This window comes from Gavia stellata, chromosome 23 (genome assembly GCF_030936135.1).
Source record: "Gavia stellata isolate bGavSte3 chromosome 23, bGavSte3.hap2, whole genome shotgun sequence".
Classification (NCBI taxonomy): domain Eukaryota; kingdom Metazoa; phylum Chordata; class Aves; order Gaviiformes; family Gaviidae; genus Gavia; species Gavia stellata.
This window is the reverse complement of record NC_082616.1, coordinates 140,194-159,621: the sequence shown is the minus strand read 5'-3', so window position 1 is coordinate 159,621 and position 19,428 is coordinate 140,194. Positions and strand designations below refer to the sequence as shown.

Genomic DNA, 19,428 nt, shown 5'->3' with positions numbered 1-19,428 from the left:
ATGGCTGCAATGGTTAAAATTATTAGGAAGTGGGGGGGGGGAGCCAAAGAACTGGTTGAGAATAACCAGTTGAGAGCAGCAGGCTGGTTCGGGGAGCGTTAGGCAAGCAGAAGGCTCCCAGCCATGGGAAGAGAGAGATTCCTGATCTAGCCTCTCCTTAGGGGAAACGCTGCAGGAGACCAAAGCTGGATCTCAACAAGTTTGTGAAAGGGATGAACAGGAGAGAGCCTGAGGTCACAGGGAGCAGGCTGGGTAGGCTTGGCAGGCCAGCTTCACCCTACAAGAAGTCAAAAAGAAGCTCAAGTCTGAGCTGAGGCATCCTGGGGGTTGAGGACCAGTGTGTCCCTGGGCTCTTCTGCCCACCAGCTAGCATCACTGTCCCTCCAGGGTGCCAAGAGCAGAGCGTGGAAAAGGAGGGAGATGAAAAGATGGAGCACATCCTGAAGTCCTCACCTAGGGGGAAACGTCCCTGCTCATCTCGACCGCTTCTGCGGAACCCCAGAAGGTGTCTCCACTGGCCTGCACTGATGCGGGCTGCCCGGCACGTCCCAGGTGGGCAGCAATGCCGCAGCCCAGCGCGCCCTCCCAATGGGACTCCACAGCAGGTCACCGCAGTGAAAAGCGGGAGAAGGTAAAGCAGCAACGATAACGAAGGCAGAATGAAAAACAAACCAAGAAAAGCTCCAGTTTAATAGACTTCCTAGGGTCGCATCCCAAAATCAATCAGACAGACACTGAAGCTCCACCCCGCTGAGTACGCTGGCACCACCATCCATCCCCTGTCCAGAAGGAACAGGGCTTGTCACAGCAGCAGAAATCACAGATTTAAGGCTGAGCATGGCTTTTACCTTGATTTATAGGGTTGGTGTAAAAGGCTAGTTAACATGGCTGCTGAGTTATTAATTAAAGGTCACTCACAGAGTACAACAGAATTACCCCCTGCTTTACCCAGAGCAAGGCAGATGTACTGCCGGGAAACGTGCTCACAGTCCAACGGCCCCACTGAGCTCCTGGGGACGGGGCGAGGGACGACCGGACAGGGTTGGCCTGGTCCAGGCGACACCGGGGACAGCTGAGGGCAAGTGTGGGGTGACGGAAGCAAGCGGGCGAGGGAGAGGGGACAGTTACCACCGAAGACGAAGCAAGCAAAGCAAGCTCACAGTTGGAAAGGTTTCCTGCAGAGGAGACAGATGACTCTTCCGAGGGCAGAGCGGCTGAAAAGGCGGCATTAACTGAGTCAGGCGCTCTCGAAAACGCATGGCATGCCAGCTGGCCCAGAAGGACCCTCGGGGTGCCCGACCCCCCAGGGACCCCTGCCTCCCTCCACTACACAAAGCAGACGGTGGGGAATAAATCAATCCTTCTCGCACCAGCCCACACCACTAACTCTGCGGTGGGCATCTCACTGGGCTGCCCTGCTCTTCGCGGAGCCCCATGAAATCTCCCTGTGAGCTGAAGTCCTCCCCAAGCTGCTCTGCTGTAAAGAGCTAAAGGGTTCCCCTCTCTTCGCCCCTGCCTGCCTCCCTCTCCGAGTCAGGAAATGTACATCTACGGCGATACCTCCTCAACATCCCAAAGTCCTCACCAGGGCTGTTTGAACACAGGGGCCCTACTCTCGTAACCCAATTGCTACTTGTTTGTTGAGTGGGCAAAGACAATCCATCTGCTTCCGCGAGCAGCACGGCAATCTGTCAGAGTTCACGGATCATCTGGACAATGGTCTTAGTCAAATGGTTTAGTTTTAGATAGTCCTGCGAGGAGCAGGGAGTTGGACTCAATAAACCTTATAGGTCCTTTCCAACTTGAGATATTCTATGATTCTATGAACCAACGCTCCTGTGCAGCTACAAGGGCAGTAGGAATGGCAGTTCTTCACCACGGCTATTTTCAGGGATGAAGAGACGGGCCAGCTGATGACAGATGATTTTTTTTTTTTTTTTAACAGGGTCATTTAACAGAGTCTATGGCAGCATGGAGTGGCTCCTCACCTAGAGCACATGGAGCTGGCGGCTGTGGCCAAAGAAACCATTGGGGACCAAAACGCTGGCTTTGGCCACCTGACTTTGAGAGGAACAGCAAGCATTACTTCTGCTCCACGCTGGGACAATCTCCGGCCTCCTCAGTGATAGAAGAGGAAACCACAGCACCGGCACATGCCGGACAGATCCCACACTTTCTGAAAAAGAAATGCGTGATGATGTCTTGGGAAATGATCTCCCTCACTGGTACACTCCTCGTCTGCCTTAAACCAGCCAGTAAGCACCAAGGGATCTGAAACCCACCCAAAACCCATGCTGTCCACCCACCATCCCGGTATCAGCCTCTCGAGGGGAAAAGAGAGAAGGAAGAGCATTAGCTTCACTGTCCAGCCTCACACACGACAAAATCCCTGTTCTCTGGAAGGGTTTTTGCTGCAAATCCCTGTCTCGGCAGCAGCCAGCTCCGGGCTGAAGACGGGACCGGCAGGGAGCTGAGCTCTCCATCACCTGTGTGCTAGGAAGCGCCTTGGACTAGAAGGGATCAGCACAAAAATCCCCAGGGCAGATTTATACCCAAAAACATGTGAAGATTTGACACGTGGATTCAAATCTGGCCTGAGCTCCTACTCCTAAGAGTTTAAAGGTTTCTCAGCTCCCCTGTAAAGACAGGGATGTACCAAAGAGCACAGCAATACTACAAACGACACTCTTGGGCAGAGCAATGCCAGCGGGTTCAGACGGATTTTCCCTTAAGGAACACTGTTTGATGCACAGCTTGCATGATGTAGGAAAACTGTGATGGGTGAGAAACAGCTGGAAAGATTAAGAGAAACGAGGTCTGGAAAATTATGTCACCTTACTCATCATCACCAGATGCAGTGACAGCAGCTCAGCAAATAAACAGGCACAAATAGCCTATCCTGCCACCCAGGATTCAGCTCCTGAACCAATGCTCTCGCTCTGCCTCAGCCAGGCTACGACAGCGAGCTGTTCCCACAAACCAAACAAAAAAAATCCCCCCCAAATCAACATTTTGTTGCATAAACAGTAAAGCTCTGCAGAGACGGGGTCTTGAGCAGCAGCCCAGCGGCAATTAAAGCATGAGCCATCCAGGCAGCACAGGCGTAATGGCGTTTATAGGGAGAGGGACGTCGTTTGCAGTGCAAACGTACCTTGGGTTCCCACTGCATGCCTTGGGTAATGAAGACGTTCAGAAAGCAAAGAGAGAAGTCGGCTGCTCCCCAGGTTCCCTAGCTGAACATCGCTGGCAGGGCAAGAAGTCACCTTCCAGCCAGCGTTTGCTGGCCAGCTGTAAGACCAGAAGGCAACCCCCGTCCAACCGCAGCCCACTCAGGGCACGGATGGCACATGGATATCTCCCACGCTTCGTCCTGATGGCACAGGACAAAGTCAGGGAGAGAGTCAGCTGCCTGACACCACCTTGGCAGGGACATGCAGCGCTTTCCACCCAAGCAATAGTTTCTCCTTCACCTCCCCTGCCCTCAATTCACTCCTCCAACACCCTGGGGCTGCTCCCCGGTCTGCCGGGCCAAATGAAAGCTCTCGGGGTCTGTCACCCTCATGCAAAGGAGGAGGCTGAGCCTCAGAAAACCCAAGTGTAACAGTTGAAGTGATTCCCACGCAGCCGTTCTGGGCTCCAACCTCCATTGCGATGGCCCAGGTAAAAGTCCTCCAGGTGCTCAACAGTGAAACCGTTGGGCAGAAGCCCCGGGGCAGCAGAAGCTGTCGCAAACCTGCAGCTTCCCAGCAAATGAGCTGGGGAAAAAGCAGTGTCGTGCTGGAAGGCGCAAAGGTGGAGGGTACATGGTGAGGGTCACCATGCTGAAGGTGGAGGTAGAGAAGAAAGAAGTTTACAGACATGTTGCAAATAGGAAATCATCACACTCCAACCTTCGTTCTGATAAAGCATCACTGTACCATGCCGAGTAGATGGGTTTATGTCTCTAATACAGACTTGGCAACAACATATGCTCACTCACTCCTGGCTCCAAAGCCCTCCTTGGCACTCACTGTATTTACTTTTCATCCTTTCTGGAGGGGAACAGGTCACAAATTTCCCCAAGTCGCCCTTGCTTCAGCTCCCCAGTGCCTCTGTCCACGAGTACAGAGCCTGTCCATCAGCCACTCATGGCAGCCAGACTGCCACCCCAGAAGTAAAGCCTTCCCGGCACCCAGCCCTTGCTCCAAGAGACTCCGTCTCCAAAAAATAAGAGGCCACTTCTCTGTTACACCGAGCAAACCGCTTCTCAGCTGCTGCCAAACCACACACGGCTGAAGGACACCTTCAGCAGCACATTTCCATCACGACTCAGTCCTCCTTTTCTAAGTTACCCATGGGATTGAAGCAGGAGAAATAGCACCCATGGGGCTACCAAAGCCCAAAATGTCCTGCCCCGAGGAGCTGATTGCACTGCGGGGTGAGAAGGGGGTATGCTCTACTGTCACCCATCCCAGACTCCCCAGCATCAGGGGCACGGTGGATGTGTGCATGTCTGATGTATATTCTCACTGCTGATGTTGCTACCTCTCCCCTCCGGTGGCTGACAGAGCACTGCTGTCAGGTTTTTGCCTTGCACTGTTTTTCACCGTCTACATTTTCCATTTCTTCCTTGCTATAAAAACAACAAAGCAAAAAACTCATCAAATACAATACAGAATTGATTTGGGTTTTTTTTTTGTCAGTACCAAGGCTGAGATCTGGCTCGCAGGGTCCCTGCAGTGCAACCTGCCAGGGGACATGGAAGGAGAGAGGGCAGAGGCATGAGGAATTACTAACACTACAGGAAGATCCACTTGGGAGGAGAAAGGCTGCTGGTTTGTTCAAAACAAATTGCCCAAGAAAATCCTGGATGGAAAGGGAAGAGTCATTTTCTAGATGTTTAGGCCAACAAACTCTTTCCCCAAAGAATCTACTGGCAATTCATTATGCTGGCTTTGTAGCCAAGAAGTTCCCACTCTCCAGAGATGTCGGATCAATGCACGGAGGGGGCTTGACATGTGCCATGGAAGTGCAGAGCTCCTGCTGATCCATCCTGGCACACGGAGAGCACGGCGTGTGTTAGCTCTGTCCCAGGGAACATGGCTCGCGTGACGGGGACAAAGAGGTGATGCAGGAACAGCAACGCTCAAAGTAAATGACAAGGCGTGGACCCTTAATGAAGGATGAAAACTCTAGAGAACAGCTAAGTTTGGGGATGAGCCTTTGTCACAGGTCTCTAAGAAAATCCTTGTATACCCTTTGCATTTAATGTCTTCCTTTTGATGGGGATCCCAAACAAAGCTGAGAAGCTGAGTACTGCCCTTAGAAAGGGGGACAAATCAGTCTTTCAAGAAACCTTTAAGGTAAGAAAGGTGATGAAATGTTTGAATTTGACTCCAGATCTACTGTCTCCTCCTGGGCGATTCTGGAGATCCACTCCAACGCTGCAGAAAACATCTTGGTGCAAAGGCTTAACTCAGCTTTGAGCTATCACAGGTCCAAGGGGTGAGGAGAGCCTATTCTCAGTTTGTCTCTAACCACATAGGTCTAGAAGAAGAGTAACCATGAGAGATTTACGGCTCAGCAGTGTCAGAGAAGGGGCATGGGTTGGCATGAGTTGGGCATGTCCAACCACACAACAACGGTTGGACTGTGTTGCTCATATGATTGCTCTGCTCCAAGTAGCAGCAGTGACTAAAGTGTAAGGAGAAAAAAATGGGTTGAACAATTAGAAGAGAAAAAGAAAAAGAGATCTAAGCACACAGCGCCCTGTCCAGGCAGAGAAACAACACTTTTCTCTCCTGGCCAAAATAAATAGATGTGTCTGATTGGCGCTGGGAGTCTCTGATGATCGGCTCCAGCAAGGTTAGATGCATGGACGGTTAAATTCTATTGATCTCACCTTCCTGAGACCTGATGTTTGATTCCCTCAATGTCAGACTGAGTTAGTTTGATCTGACAATTCAGAATACCAACACTGCTTAATGTGGACCAGGAATAATATCTGACATGTTGCTCTTCTGCAGGGCTCTTAATGAGCAATTTGAGGTGTTAATAGCTTGGAGACCGTCTTCATTTCCAGCTCTGCCACAGAGGATCACATGGTGTCTGCTGAGGGACCCGGAGAGTACATTACTGCTTAATTAATATGCAGAGCAGAGAAGGGAGCTGTCGTAACGTCCACAGCGCTAACGAGCCAGCAAAGGGGCTATGCCAAACCCTGTGGAGCAGAGGCTGCTATCCTGCCAGATGCTCAGGACCCTCAACTGCTACCGACTCAGCAGAGTCGGGTGACTCCGCACCCGCTGGAAGAATGAGCACCTGCAGGCTCAGGTCCAGCAAAGCCAATGTAGGTGGAGACGGTGTAATTAAAAGCTGAGAACTGATTCAGCATTCGCATTTTCAAAAACCTAAATTGGTTCTAAAAAAAAATAAGAGTAAAGATAAACAGGCAACCAGCCAACAAGTGGCCCCAGAGGAAATTAATTCCACACAGGCTTCGCTGCAATGTGTTTGTTTCTCTTATAAAATATATGCATTGTTCCATCATCAAAATTAGATTTTCCCTTTAGCTGGTAATTAAACCCTAATCTCATTTACCAGGAGATGACAGGGGCCTCCAAGCAGAGCTTACAGCCCTGCTCCTCTTCCCCTGCCCGCCTCCCTCCACCTGCTTTTGCAGACTTTCCTCTGCATTTTAGGGTCTGTTCTTGAAGGCGCTGTGCATCAAGAAGGGCCACACTAAAGACTTGTTGTTACTTGGCAAGAGCCAGCTGTGGACGGGCTACCCCAATGCCCAGATGTTCTCCCCCCAAGCCCTCCTCATAGCCATAGCTAATTTCCACTTCCCAGTAGGTTGTCTCCTCTGAGCCAGATCCCAATGCCCTGAACAAAACTGTTTATTGAGGATCTCCGGTATTTGTAATAGCAGCACTTCAATGCACAATGGGTGATTTTGCTCGGTTTCCTAGGGCATTATGGAAAAACCATTTGTGACTGTAATTAAAACTGCCCAGACTAGACTTTTGTACTATGTAGAGAGGCCACAGCATGAGGAACTGCTAGAAATCTGTTTATAGATGTGCTCTGGCATGACTACAAGATTGGCTTGGAAACCACAGACCAGCGCTGGGTGGCCCTGCTCCCAGGGGATGTTCAGATAAGTCCTCCCCCCAACATCTACAGCTGCACTCGAAGCTGCACCAGGACCTGCCATTTCGCTGCAAAACACTAAAGAGCTGTTTGGCGAATATGACGTGCAGTTGAGCAGATGAAAACTCACTTCACCAAGGTGGTGTTTGCCTCAGGCCACAAAGGTCTGAGAAAGCAGCTTTCCACACCAGCTTTCCTTCCCAGGGGAACCAGGACGGGGGCTACGGCAAAGCAGCAGCAAGAGACTGGGGCAGCAGCACATCGTTCTGGTGGCAGTGCCTGTGTAGGTTCTTTGTATGACATGATGACAAGTAGGGTTGGCAGGAAAGGAAGAGAGCTCCCGTTATAGATCTGCTTTTCCAAGCGCCTAAGCATGGCTCTGTAGCTCCAGACACCAAGCAGGATTCTAGGCTACGGGCTCTGCGAAAAGTGTTGGTCGTGTCTTACGGTCCCAGCTTGGCTGGAGAACGCTGCCTCTTTCCCAGCATCAAACTGGTGGAGATCACCTATTCCCTACGCATCGAGCCTGACCACGCCTGGTAGGTGTTATTTCCACAAGGGAAAGTTGAAGGCAATTTGTCGGATCCCAGGCAAACAGCTTGGTCTTGGCAAAGTACAAACAGGACACCAGGAAGAAGAGCTTCAAGGAAAGGGCACTGGTGCACGTACCTCATCTGCTTCGCGTGGCTGTCCACCAGGAATGACCAGTGGTACTGGACAAGCAGCGGGCTGCAGTTAGTCATCTCAACATACTGGACAGCTTCAGTGTCGTTCAATATACAGCCGAAGTCCAGGGCCGTGGTCTGGATGTGGAGATTCGGGAAGTAGACCTCTCCCCGAACGGTGACCTGCTCCTCACGAGGGTGCTCGAGAAAGTGTATTTTCAGAGCCTTCTCTGCTACCCAGGTGTTCAAATGCTCTTCAAAAGCAGGGTTAAATCTGATGGAGAGGTGAAGCTCCTCCCCTACCTCCAGCTTCATGGGCTGCAAGGAGATGAAGAGTATTAAGCACCAGTGTGATGAAGTCCCAAGGTCTGATGGCATGAAACGTGTAAATATTCAACATGTGACCCCAACGTGGCCTTCTCAGTTCATCCTTCCTTTTCTTTACAGCGTGCACGTGACCGCAAGCACCACACCACTCTTGTCTGAGACTATCTCAGGCTCATGCCTCTGGGCCCTGCATCAGTACAAGAGGGAAGTAAATATTGTTCTCCTGAATTCTGGACCCACAGAAGCTATACGCTAAATACATAACCAAACCAGCACTCTGGCAAGCCAGGGCCTTTTGCCCTGACTCTACAGGAACTCCTTTATCCTCACAGCACAAGCGCAATGGCATTGCAGCCTCACCCTTGCAGGTGCTAGTCACTGGCACGGCGCAGAAATGGTGGCCGTGCCTACCACAACACGTTTCGCAGAGTCCATACCCAACACCTTCCACCAACAACGGGGCAGGTGCCGGGGAGCGGCTGGAGGAGCATCCTCAGCCTTCTGGAAAGCAGGGCTGCTCTTGAAGGGAGCAAGCTGCTCTCGAGGTTATCTGGATGGCTGCTGGAGAGCTAGGATGGATTCCAGGAGACATCTTTACTACATGGCATGCCCAGACCTAGTTGCACGCTCCCCTCTCCTCATGGCTTAGAGCCAGGACATATTTCCCCAATTCAGATGATATTTTGGTTCCTTCAGCAACTTGTTTTGAATCTAATTTAGTTCGGGCCAGTCTACTGCTGATTCTAAAGAATAAACCTCGCTACCAGAGGACCTCCCAACAGAAATGCACCACCACGCTCCTCCCTCTTCAAACCCCACCAGCACGAAGGTCCACGGCTGCTCACCTGAACATCTGCGGGGAGGGGCTGCCGGTCAGCATCGCAGATCATGAAGGGTTGCTCTAGGGCCAGGACAACGCTGAGTGGCAGGGAGGAGTTGTTTTTTAAAGAAAGAGGCTTGTGCTGAAGAGCAAGGACATCACCAGGTTGCTACAGAAACAGGAGACAAGGAAAAAAAACAACCTGAAGCGACCACGGACGTCCTTTCCTTTCTGATGCGTTTCAAGTTTTTCAACCCCAGAAGAGCATACACCTCTATTTACTATTTTTATTCACTTCTACCCTTCTAGAAAGGTTTCCTTGAAGTAGATCAGATGCTTCTCATCTTTAGAAACTAGAGCATCCCCCGGGGGACAGGGAAACAGTCTCAGGTACACATGGGGGGATAGGACCCCGAGAGGAGGCAGCTGCTTGAACAAGATCAAAAGAGAAAGTGAACCCAGTTCGTTTGTCTCCAGTTTTGTACCCTCTCTTGGGCGGAATGGCACAAGACTTTTCACGCACATACGGTCATTTCTTATAAGCCTATCGGTTCTAGTAGCCTCATAAAAGCAGTGATGCTAGTCAGAGGAGAAAAGCAAGCAGGATTTAGCCCGTAGTGGAGAGCCTGCAGTAGCCTACGGTTAGCTTTGAACATTTCCATGCACATACAGCCAGCGAGAAACCTCGACAGTTCGTTTGCAACGTGTCTCCTGCCGCCCCTGCTACAGTGACAAGGTGTCTGTAGCCTCAAAGCTCAAGCTCAGCCTAAGCTATTTCTTCCTGTTTATGCATTGCTCTGGGCTTCCTGCATGGTTTATGTAAACTAGGCAGTGTTTGGGAAACTAGTTCTGGGTGTATTGATATCAAACAGCTGCAGCGTCGTAACGCTCGATAAATCAGAGCGCGTGGCATCAAGCAGACCACAGGCAGACATCAGGCAGAGCTGAAAAGCTTCTAATTAAATCAGAACTGCCTGCTCACAGGATTTTGTGCTTCTCTGGAAGCCTAGGAACCGGAGGAGAGACCTGAAAACACAGAAACTAAATAATGAAATATCTTCTCTTTTTCAGACTCCTCGCGGGAGAGGGAAAGATGATGCAGGAGTCAGGATCCACAGACTAAAGGGCACCTGCTTCACGTTGGTGTTATCACCACTGCGGCTGAAGGACGTCTGTGGGTCCTTTGAAGAAAGTGAGGCTTGGGGAAATGCAAAGAGCTAGCATCCATACCAACAGCAGAGAAGGCAAAGAGAGACAAGAGATGACAGTTTTTCCTCATCAGCCTGAGGAGTTGACAGCTAAATCAGTTTTTCTCAGCTCCCCTACAGGATCAGTGTTCAGACTTCACCGTGCCTTGGAGGATCCTTAAAAACCTCCCGTTATACTGAGTACAGAAACTGGTGTCTCTCTACAAGTGGCCATGATCCCCCTCAGCGGAGCAGCTGTAATCTCAGTTTTACTTTGGTGAAGTTAAGAAACAGTCCCAGCCCTAAAAATGTCCTCACTTATTTTACAAAGCGCCTCAGGAGGGGTGAGGAGCGGGTTTAGCATCGCTCAGCTGCAGCCCCAGCACACGAGGTGGCTGAGCAAAGCCCACGCTGTTCTCGGGGGTCCCACACATCTCACCCTCCGCCCTTGGCTCAGCAGCTCAATTCTGTCTCCACATCAAAAAAGGCAGAATAGAGCTGCTGAGACTGTCCCCCAGCCCAGAGGAGCAAAATAATGATCTCGGTGTTAATGGCAAAAGCTTTGTCCTTCTCAAATCAATAGCCAAAGCCCCGAGGACTTGGAGAAGATATTTAACTTCCTCCTTTGAACACAAGCGCACACACCCCACGGGCTCTCAGTCATCAGCCAAGCTGTTCAATGCCAGCATGCAATCCAAAGACTTACCTTCTCCACCCGGAAAGTGACTTCTCTGGAGGATAGCTGCACAACAGGAACAACAAACTCACAGGTGACATCCACTTGCATGATCTGTGCCTTCCCTGCCTTGCTCCCCACCATGGCATGACACAGCAGCCGCTCCTTCACCACCTGCATGCAAGAGGCACACGTCACCCAGCGGGTGCTAGCAGGGCGTCCAGAAAACACCCTGCAGTTGCTAGCCACCCGACCGTGGACATAAAGGATTTTGATAGCATGGATAAAAACCATGCCATGGGATCTTGGCCATCAGCAGCTATTACTGCCCTAAAGTGACAGTCACTCATCTCCTCAACAGCCCCCCTCTTCCTATGCTGCATCCTATTTATTCTGCACTCAAATGTCCGTAACACTACACCCCAACATCCGCAAAAGGCACTTGAGTCATGTGCTGTCTACAATTGTAATAATCCCTGCCCCAAATAATGATTTGATGTGCCCCATCGCTAAGCATAATGCTTATGAAAGGCTGTAGGAATGGATTAAAAAATACCTAACTATATTAAGGGAAACAAGTGGTAGAAAGGCAAATGCCAGCAAACCCTCCCTCGGAAGCTTAGTGGAAAGGATCCATGGCAAAAACCCAACTAGCCAGCCTGCCTTCAGGTAAAGAGGGGATCACTCACTCCAAGGCTGTACTGTGCCCTCCTAAAGCTGGTTTTAAAAGCAATCTCCCCAGAAAAGAGATGTCTTGCACTTTACACGAAAACCCTCTGCTGAAGCTGGATGCTCTTGCGTTCAAGACTTTTTCCTGATTTCTCATGGTTTCACTTTCCCAAATTCCTCCCGTCATTTCTCACTCTTCTCTCTGGTACAACACCACAACCCAACTCCTCATTGGAGCCTACAGTCTCCAAAATCATCTGTGTTGCACAGGCAGTGCAGGCAGTTGGGTTTCTGGCCAACCTGAAGAGTATTAAGTTCTCAAGAGCCAAGTAAGGTGGAAAGCCCACTCCCAGGGTCTGGGCTTTGACTGCACGAGCCAGGCAGCCACAACTCAGCTCACAGATCCCCTTTGGCCTTTCCAGGCAAGACACCCTCACCAGTGCCCTGATCACTTTGTTTCCTTTCCGGTACCTTTTTCCCTCTTCAGCAAAACCTTTGGGCTCAGAACTGCACAGGAACAGTCCCACCACAGTCAACTGAGTGAGTAATCAAGTCTTCCTCAAGCTGCTCCTGAGGCAACCCTTTAAAACACCTTTCAAAGCACTGCTATCAGCAGGAGCTTAATGGGGATTTATTCCATAGTTGCTTAAACATCTGGAGCCAGGGAATGCACACCAGGGTTAGCTGGCAGTTGCCTTGCAGAGTTGGATTTCCCCTGCTGAAATCCCCCCTCTCAGCTGCCATCCAAGGGTGCTGCAAGACCTGGCTGCCCTTGGGACACCGCGGCTGGCTGAGAGACTGGGGCGAGCTGTTATGGAAATACTGACAAAAGTCAAGCTGTCAAGTATAATGATCCCTGGGAACAGGCTCCCCCGTGGAGAATGATCATTAGAGCTGACACACCCTGTTCGTTTTTCTCCTCCAGGACTCGCTGCTAGACAAGCCCTCGGCTTCTGTTTGTCTACAGAGGAAAAATGATGCTGCTCCCAGACACTCCCTCCCCTCACAGGTGGTTTGTTTTACTCACTGCTTCCCCCAGATATATTACCTTGCATTTTTTAATCTCCTTTCTTCCTGTGTTCCTAGTCTAAGTGTAACTTATTTTCCCTGCCCTTCCTTTCTGCCTCAGCACACGGCACCTTGTAACCTGCTGTTTGCCCCTGAAGTAGGAATACTTCCTTCAGCCCGCATTTTGGTGTCAGCAAGTTGGGTTTATGGTAGCTATAGAAACACAAAAAAAAGCCTTAGCAACTGATGGTGGCCAGCAAGAAAAGCAACTGGTGCTGCCATGGTAACTTGTGGCATTAAATCAGTTTCTGGAAAGCTCTTGCTCATTTTCGCAGGAAAATGTCAAGGGGCTGCAAAAGAAGTCCCAGTGGATGTGATCTGATGGGAAAGGCTCAGCCCTCGTGGGGGACCTCACCTGAGGAGTGCTGGAGAAGCCTTCCAGCGTCATCTCCACGGTCTTGCCCGGCATCAGCTCCATCCTCAGAGGCCGAAGCCTGAACACGGGGCAGGCGGGTTTGGGGCTCTGGGAGGCATCTTTGCCCTTGCTGTTACTGATGGCCGGGAGACGATGACGCAGGTGAAAGGGGGCGAAACCTTCCGTCGTCCAATAGAGCTGATGGGTGCGTCGTCCTTTATTGGTCAACTTGAAGTGGTAACTGCAGGGATCCAGGCTAGAAGAGAAGCAGAGATGGAAAATGTCATGGGAGCTGCTATTTCCCAGCGATCACCCAGCTTCAGCACCCTGATTTCATTATCTGACTGCACACTCAGCAATAAAGGCACGTCCAAAAAGGCTGACCTAGCTCAAAGCTACAGCAAGAGCTGGACCTTGGTTGCCCCTAAGTTTATCACCATCCAGCAGCTGGTCTGGTTGTGCACAGCAAGGAAAAGCTTCATGGAGAACATAGTGGTGGGTTGATCTCGGCTGGACTCCAGGTGTCCACCAAGCCACTCTATCACTCCCCTCCTTAGCAGGACAGGGTGGGGAGAAAATCAGATGGAAAAAACCTCGTGGGTCAAAATAAAGGCAGTTTAATACAGCAAAAGCAAAGGCTGTGTGCGGAAGCTAAGGAAAATAAAAGATTTATTCTCTACTTCCCATCAGCAGGTGATGTCCAGGCACTTCCCAAGAAGCAGAGCTTCAGTACACTTAGCAGTTGCTCCACAAGACAAATGGTGTAATAACGAATGCCCCCCCTTCCTCCTCCTTTCTCTTAGCTTTTATTGCTGAGCAGGCGTCGTATGGGATGGAACATCCCTTTGGTCAGTCTGGGTCAGCTGTCCTGGCTGTGTCCCCTCCCAAGATCCTGCCCACCCCCAGCCCACCGGTGAGAGGGGAGTGTCGGAGAGACAGCTCGGATGCTGTGCGAGCACTGCTCAGCAGTACCCAAACCACTGGTGCCTTATCGACACCTTCCAGCTACCAGTACCAAGCACAGCACTATGAGGGCTGCTGTGGGGAAAAGGAACTCCATCTCAGCCAGACCCAACACAAACATCATCTCAGTTGCTGCAGACAGAGCATCACCAGCCTTTGGGGCTTAATAATCCGAGTATTTTTTTCCAAGGTGCAGGTCTCGCTGCATCAGACGCTAAGCTGGCCTGGCCGCAAGTAGAGGGAGGAACAGCTTCGCTGCCATTTCACCTTCCCCTTGGGAGCTGCTGCCTCGGATGGCTTCCTCCAAAGACGCTATTGGGGAGGCTGCAGGGTATAGAGACTCATCTGGTGATCCGGGCACCGCTTGCCTCGCTGGTGGGATCTCATCCCTTAGAGAGCAGCCAGCCCTCATCGCTCCCAACATATCGCCCTTTGCCTGAACAGTGCAGCTGGTTTTGTGTTTTAGGAAGATAAATGCACTCTGAGAACACGGGATCAACAGAAGTTTCCCCAATACGAACACGGCAGCAAGACCAGCTCTAGCTGCTGAGGGAACGCAGCGACAACCAGAGATGAAGAACTAGAGCTAGATATAAAACCAAATGAATATTCAATGGAAATTGATTCCTTCAGGTAAAGAAACACTAACCGCAGGCTAGTCTGGAGTAATTCTTTTACCCTCTATAAATCCGAGCATGACCAGGAAATGAAGAGTTCCTGGAACAGTTAGTGTCTTTTTGAAAGGTACAGAATATGTGGCTCACAAAATGCCTGTCTGCCATAAGCAGCTAAATACAAACACAGAAGTGACAGTATAGAACAAACCAGTCTTTGAAACAGACTGTTAAAAAAAAATGATGTATACAAGTTTAGTATGACATGGTGTACATTGGGGAGAGCAACGGATGAAAGCTCGGAGCAGCTCTGGGGAGATGCAGAATCTGTGGCTCTGGGAAAGCCCAACTCAGAGATGTTACCGGGGTCCCACCTCAGCTCAGCCGGTGGCAGCTCTGCAGCCGACACCAACGGCAACAGCTCCAAACAGAGCCTGCGGGTGAAGGGCGGCAGAACATGATGACGTGAACCACCCCAACATTGTCCCCCGTGTTGCGTAGCCAATTTGTGGCTGCACGGAGCACAGGACACGCTGGACAAGCACCAACCTCCCTGCAATGTCCCTGCTGATGTGGATGGCTTGTGGATGCATATTTAAGTCGCTAAAAATCTATCCTAAATGCTTATGGTGGGATTAACCTGCTCCAACTAAAATTTTAGGTATCGGAGCACTGTGGACCCTCTTTGCAGCCAGGGAAAGGAACAGGCACCTCGAGAAGGTGATGCCTCTCGCCCCAAAAGGTCTCCAAACACAAGGTGAGCAGCACTTTGCAAAGCCTTAGTTTCCTCCCCTGTTTAATAAGGATGTGCCTGGTTTCAGACACGCCTGTTAGGATCGATAAATCCCCTCCTCTGAGCCAAGCTCTTTCAGTTGAAACTCCCAATTTACCCCACCCAACCTCAGCAGATCTCTCCTCCTCTCCCTTTCAGAGCTGGGCCTGCAGCCACCCTCGCTTGCCCGTGCCCCGGGCTGCTGCTGCGGTCTTGACGGAGGAGACAGGGAGGAAAGCAGGCAGGAGAAACGAGGAAAGAGCGACTACGTCTAATAAAGAGCAGCCCGGCAGGGGAGCCGGGGATGATGAGTGAACTGAGGGATGATACAGGGCAAAGACAAATTCTGCTGCTCCTCCAGGACTCCCAGGCAGAGGGGAAATAAAGCAGCACCATTAATTTAGTCGAGGAGCTGCTAACAAGCTACCTCCACGGTTTTCCGCTGTTGCAAGATGATACTCCACAGTGAGTGAAAAAGCAAGCCATGTTATTGCAAAGGGAAATATGTTTATACTCGTAATGCAGCGTTTTCCAGCCGGAGGCTTTCGGGGACCTGCTGTTTTCCTTCGTATCTTTATTTGATAAAGTGAGGAAATAAATGTATTATAACTAAGGGCAATTCAGTGACAATTTAGCAACTGGTGTCCATTTTGGTGGCTTTTGAGGGTATCTAACGTCTTTCAACTGGCCATAAAATGCTTCTAAAGGAATTCTTGTGGCTTCAGTGAAATGGAGCCAGGACCTTGAGCACGGGAGGAGAACTAGCCTGAAGGACCACAGCAAAACTCCTCCTGGCTGAGCCCATGGCAGAAGCGGGTGATGAGAGATATCCTACCTGAAGTGGGGTCCCAAGTTGAGCTCCGGACCAAAAGGTTTGTCAGTGACAATCGTGGTGCCGATGCCGACAGCCTGGACGGGGATGACATAAGAACGACTGTTCTCTATGAACAGGTTCACCTCGTCCTTGAATTTCTCCGTGTCATCCAAGTTCGCTATGACGGTCACAGACACTTCGCTCTCAGGGGGGATCACTCCTCTACGGGGTTCAATCCTCCAGCGCGAGCGTTTGCCAGCCTGCAAGACAAGCCAAACACTAATGAGGATGGAAACCATGGACCCTGGTCTCTTGTGGGGCGCAGGAAAAGGAAGGACTAAAGATATGAGGGTAAAAAACATAAAGGCTTCATTTCCCTAAATCTAAGCTACAGTGTCTGGAAAGAACAACTACGCAGGAGCTTACACAACCTGTAATTTACCCTCCTTTAACAGACTCACTTCATTAACCCAGTCTTGCCCAACCCAAGAGATGCTCATCCTCAGGAGAAGGTTATTCCCCCTCTTCTTTTGGTCTCTCTTTCGGAGTGCACACCAAGGGAAGCTACTTTATCTCTCCTGCCTTCCCAACCACGGTCGCCAGGTTTGCATCAAGGCTCAAGGCCAGAGGAAGCCAGGACTGCTCAAATCCCACCGTGGCAGCGGGATACTGCTGAGAGCCTGAAGAATAACTCTGCAAAACCGGTCCATCAAAACCCCAACACCAAAGTCTTCTTTCCCAAGAGTTCGGCAGTGCTTTTCAACAGCCCCTGAAGGACTGAAGCACTTGGGCCCCACTGATCATCAGCTGCAGCGAGGTGTCCCACTGTCCTTGGCTTTGAAACATTCAGCTCTAAGTGTTTACAGCAGGGCAGTAAAGAAATAAGCAGAAAGAAAGGGCAAGACATGCCCTGTGGGCATGGCCGGGGCTTCCCAAGCGTTCTCTTCCTCTGGTCTCTCACAGACCTCCCTTTACAGATGGGGCAATAAGGGCGCTGGACCCCCAATTCCATTTAAAACCACGTTCGCAGGGAGCAAGCTTGCAGCAGACAAAGAGAAACGCATGCAATGCTCCCTGGCCAGCCTGAAATGCACTGGGATGTAGATGTACGGCTTCAAAGTGTCCACCACAATGTTAGTGGCACATGCACTCCACAGTTCAGTGCTGTGTTCGGGAAAACAGGCACTACTCACCCAAAACACCGCAGTATTGTAAGAGAAAAGGGGGTTTTCTATTTTTTTTTTTTTTAAATGAAAAGCAATGATGAGCTTGGAGGCCTGACATGATCCCAGTGCCTGATGCAGGTGAAGTCAGCTTGAGTTTCCATCTGCCAGGCTGGCGGCACTGAGCTCTAACAGGACACCAGACAGCCCAAGGGAGAAGAGCATCAGAAAACCAAGCAGCACTTCAAAGTCATGGAAAGCATTTTAAATAACCCCCCAAAACGAGGGTAAGACTAGCGGGAGGCCAGGGAAGCAATAACTTGCTGAGCATTCAGGGTCCCAGCAGCGTGGGTAGGCGCCCCAGCTACAATAACTCCTCAGGCTGACTGCGCCCTGCACGGAGAGCGGGTCAGGGCTGCATGCTTGCATCCCAGGATGGAGCACACCAAAGGCATCACAATTATTCCAGGCGCTGGCAAAACTAATAAACTCAGTTCCATTTCATTTATCCTCTAGAGTTGCAAGAGAAAGTCTTAAAACAAAGGCAACATAAGGGTGGAATCACAGACTCACAGAATGAGAGGGGTTGGAAGGGACCTCTGGAGATCACCTAGTCCAACCCCCCCACCAGAGCAGGGTCACCCAGAGCAGGTTGCACAGGAATGCGTCCAGGTGAGCTTTGAATATCTCCAGACTCCGCAACCTCTCTGGGCAGCTTGTTCCAGTGCTCTGACACCCTCGAAGTAAAGAAGTTCCTCCTCACATTGAGATGGAACTTCCTATGACCAAGTTTGTGCCCGTTACCTCTCATCCTGTCGCTGGGCACCACTGAAAAAAGACGCCCCATCCCCCTGGCACCCACCCCTTCAGTATTTAGAAGCATTAATAAGATCCCCCTCAGTCTTCTCTTCTCCAGACTAAAAAGACCCAAGTCCCTCAGCCTTTCCTCATAAGAAAGATGCTCCAGTCCCCTAATCACCATCGTAGCCCTTTGCTGTACCCTCTCCAGCAGCTCCCTGTCCTTGAGTGGAGGAAGGTAGTCGGCACAGGCTAAACCCCGGGGCTCTGCATCTCCAGGGACAGCAGGCTAGGCTTTTTTCACTCCTCCTACACCTTCCACATCCATTATTACCTGCAACCTTACTCTCCAGCCTTCTGGTTTGGGACCTCATACTCTGTTAGGGAATATTCTTATATTCCCTTTGAGGTCTGGCTAATTATCATTTTGGTTTCTGCACCCCCCGACACTGCCTGCCTGCGGAGGGGAAACAGTGCTTGAAAACCAGGCTGAACCTCAGGGTGTCTAGCGAGACTGGAAGATGGCAAACAAAGCAAAAACCTGTCAGCAGAGCTCTACCTGCTTACCCAGAGAGACTACAGTCACTGAAAATTCATCAAATCAGCACCACATTTATTTTCATCTCAAAGGCCAGTGACGCACACAACCCCAGGCAGGCAGACAAGAGAAGACTGACCTCATTCACCACATAGGATCCCACCAAACCTCTGCTGTTGTCCCTGCATCCCATGCGTAGCCTCAGTGGAGCCTCAGAGGCATCCACTGCGCTGCCATCAGCCAAGGGCTACCCAGCCAACACGTTCATGCCAAGCCGGTGGGTGTTAAGTCTTCATTGACGGTAATGTACAACTTTTCCTCTGATTCATGCTGACACAGGGTAGCTCGCTTGAAAAGGAGACCTGATAGCTCTGCTCCAGAGGTGAATCTGCAAGTCTGCTATCTGGCAAAGCTCATTTATCAAAGCTTGGCAACAAGCCGGGCAGTAAATTGTACCCAAGAAACTATTACTGAGGAATAACGATAGGCTGTCTCGACGGAGCCAGACTTTGCATTTCCCAGGGTGACCCAGCGCAGACCCACCAAGTCCTACCAGGCCAACAGCCCACTCTGGAGGAGTGTGATTTGCATCGTGTCCTCATTCCTTCAGTCAGCATTTGGTGCGGGTCCGAGGGGCAGAACAGTGCATCACTGAACAGGAGACCTGCCGGGACCAAAAGGCTCTGCCGGGCCACATTCACTCAGGTTTCTAGGTCAGCTCCTGCCTACACCCAGCCAGGCTGTGTCCCAGAGACAGGAAGTCTCGTGGAGCCATGCTGAAGAACTCCATCACTTTGGAGACCAAGATCTAACTTCTGATGACACCCCTGCTACTTGCTTCTCCCTGAATGCTCTGGAAAATGATGCA

The 19,428-nt window shown here is 50.8% G+C and overlaps 1 protein-coding gene across 1 annotated transcript in view; it reads right to left on the bottom strand.

The window, feature by feature from the left end:
* Positions 1–19,428, bottom strand: part of LOC132319035 (hydrocephalus-inducing protein homolog) — a 148,933-nt gene that overhangs the window by 56,920 nt on the left and 72,585 nt on the right. Inside the window, exons 18-22 of the mRNA XM_059828440.1 lie at positions 16,083–16,321; positions 12,899–13,154; positions 10,837–10,980; positions 8,969–9,112; positions 7,801–8,114 (exon numbers count right to left, since the gene is read on the bottom strand). Of these exons, the coding sequence (XP_059684423.1) occupies positions 7,801–8,114; positions 8,969–9,112; positions 10,837–10,980; positions 12,899–13,154; positions 16,083–16,321 (1,097 nt within the window). The remainder of the gene's footprint in view (positions 1–7,800; positions 8,115–8,968; positions 9,113–10,836; positions 10,981–12,898; positions 13,155–16,082; positions 16,322–19,428) is intronic.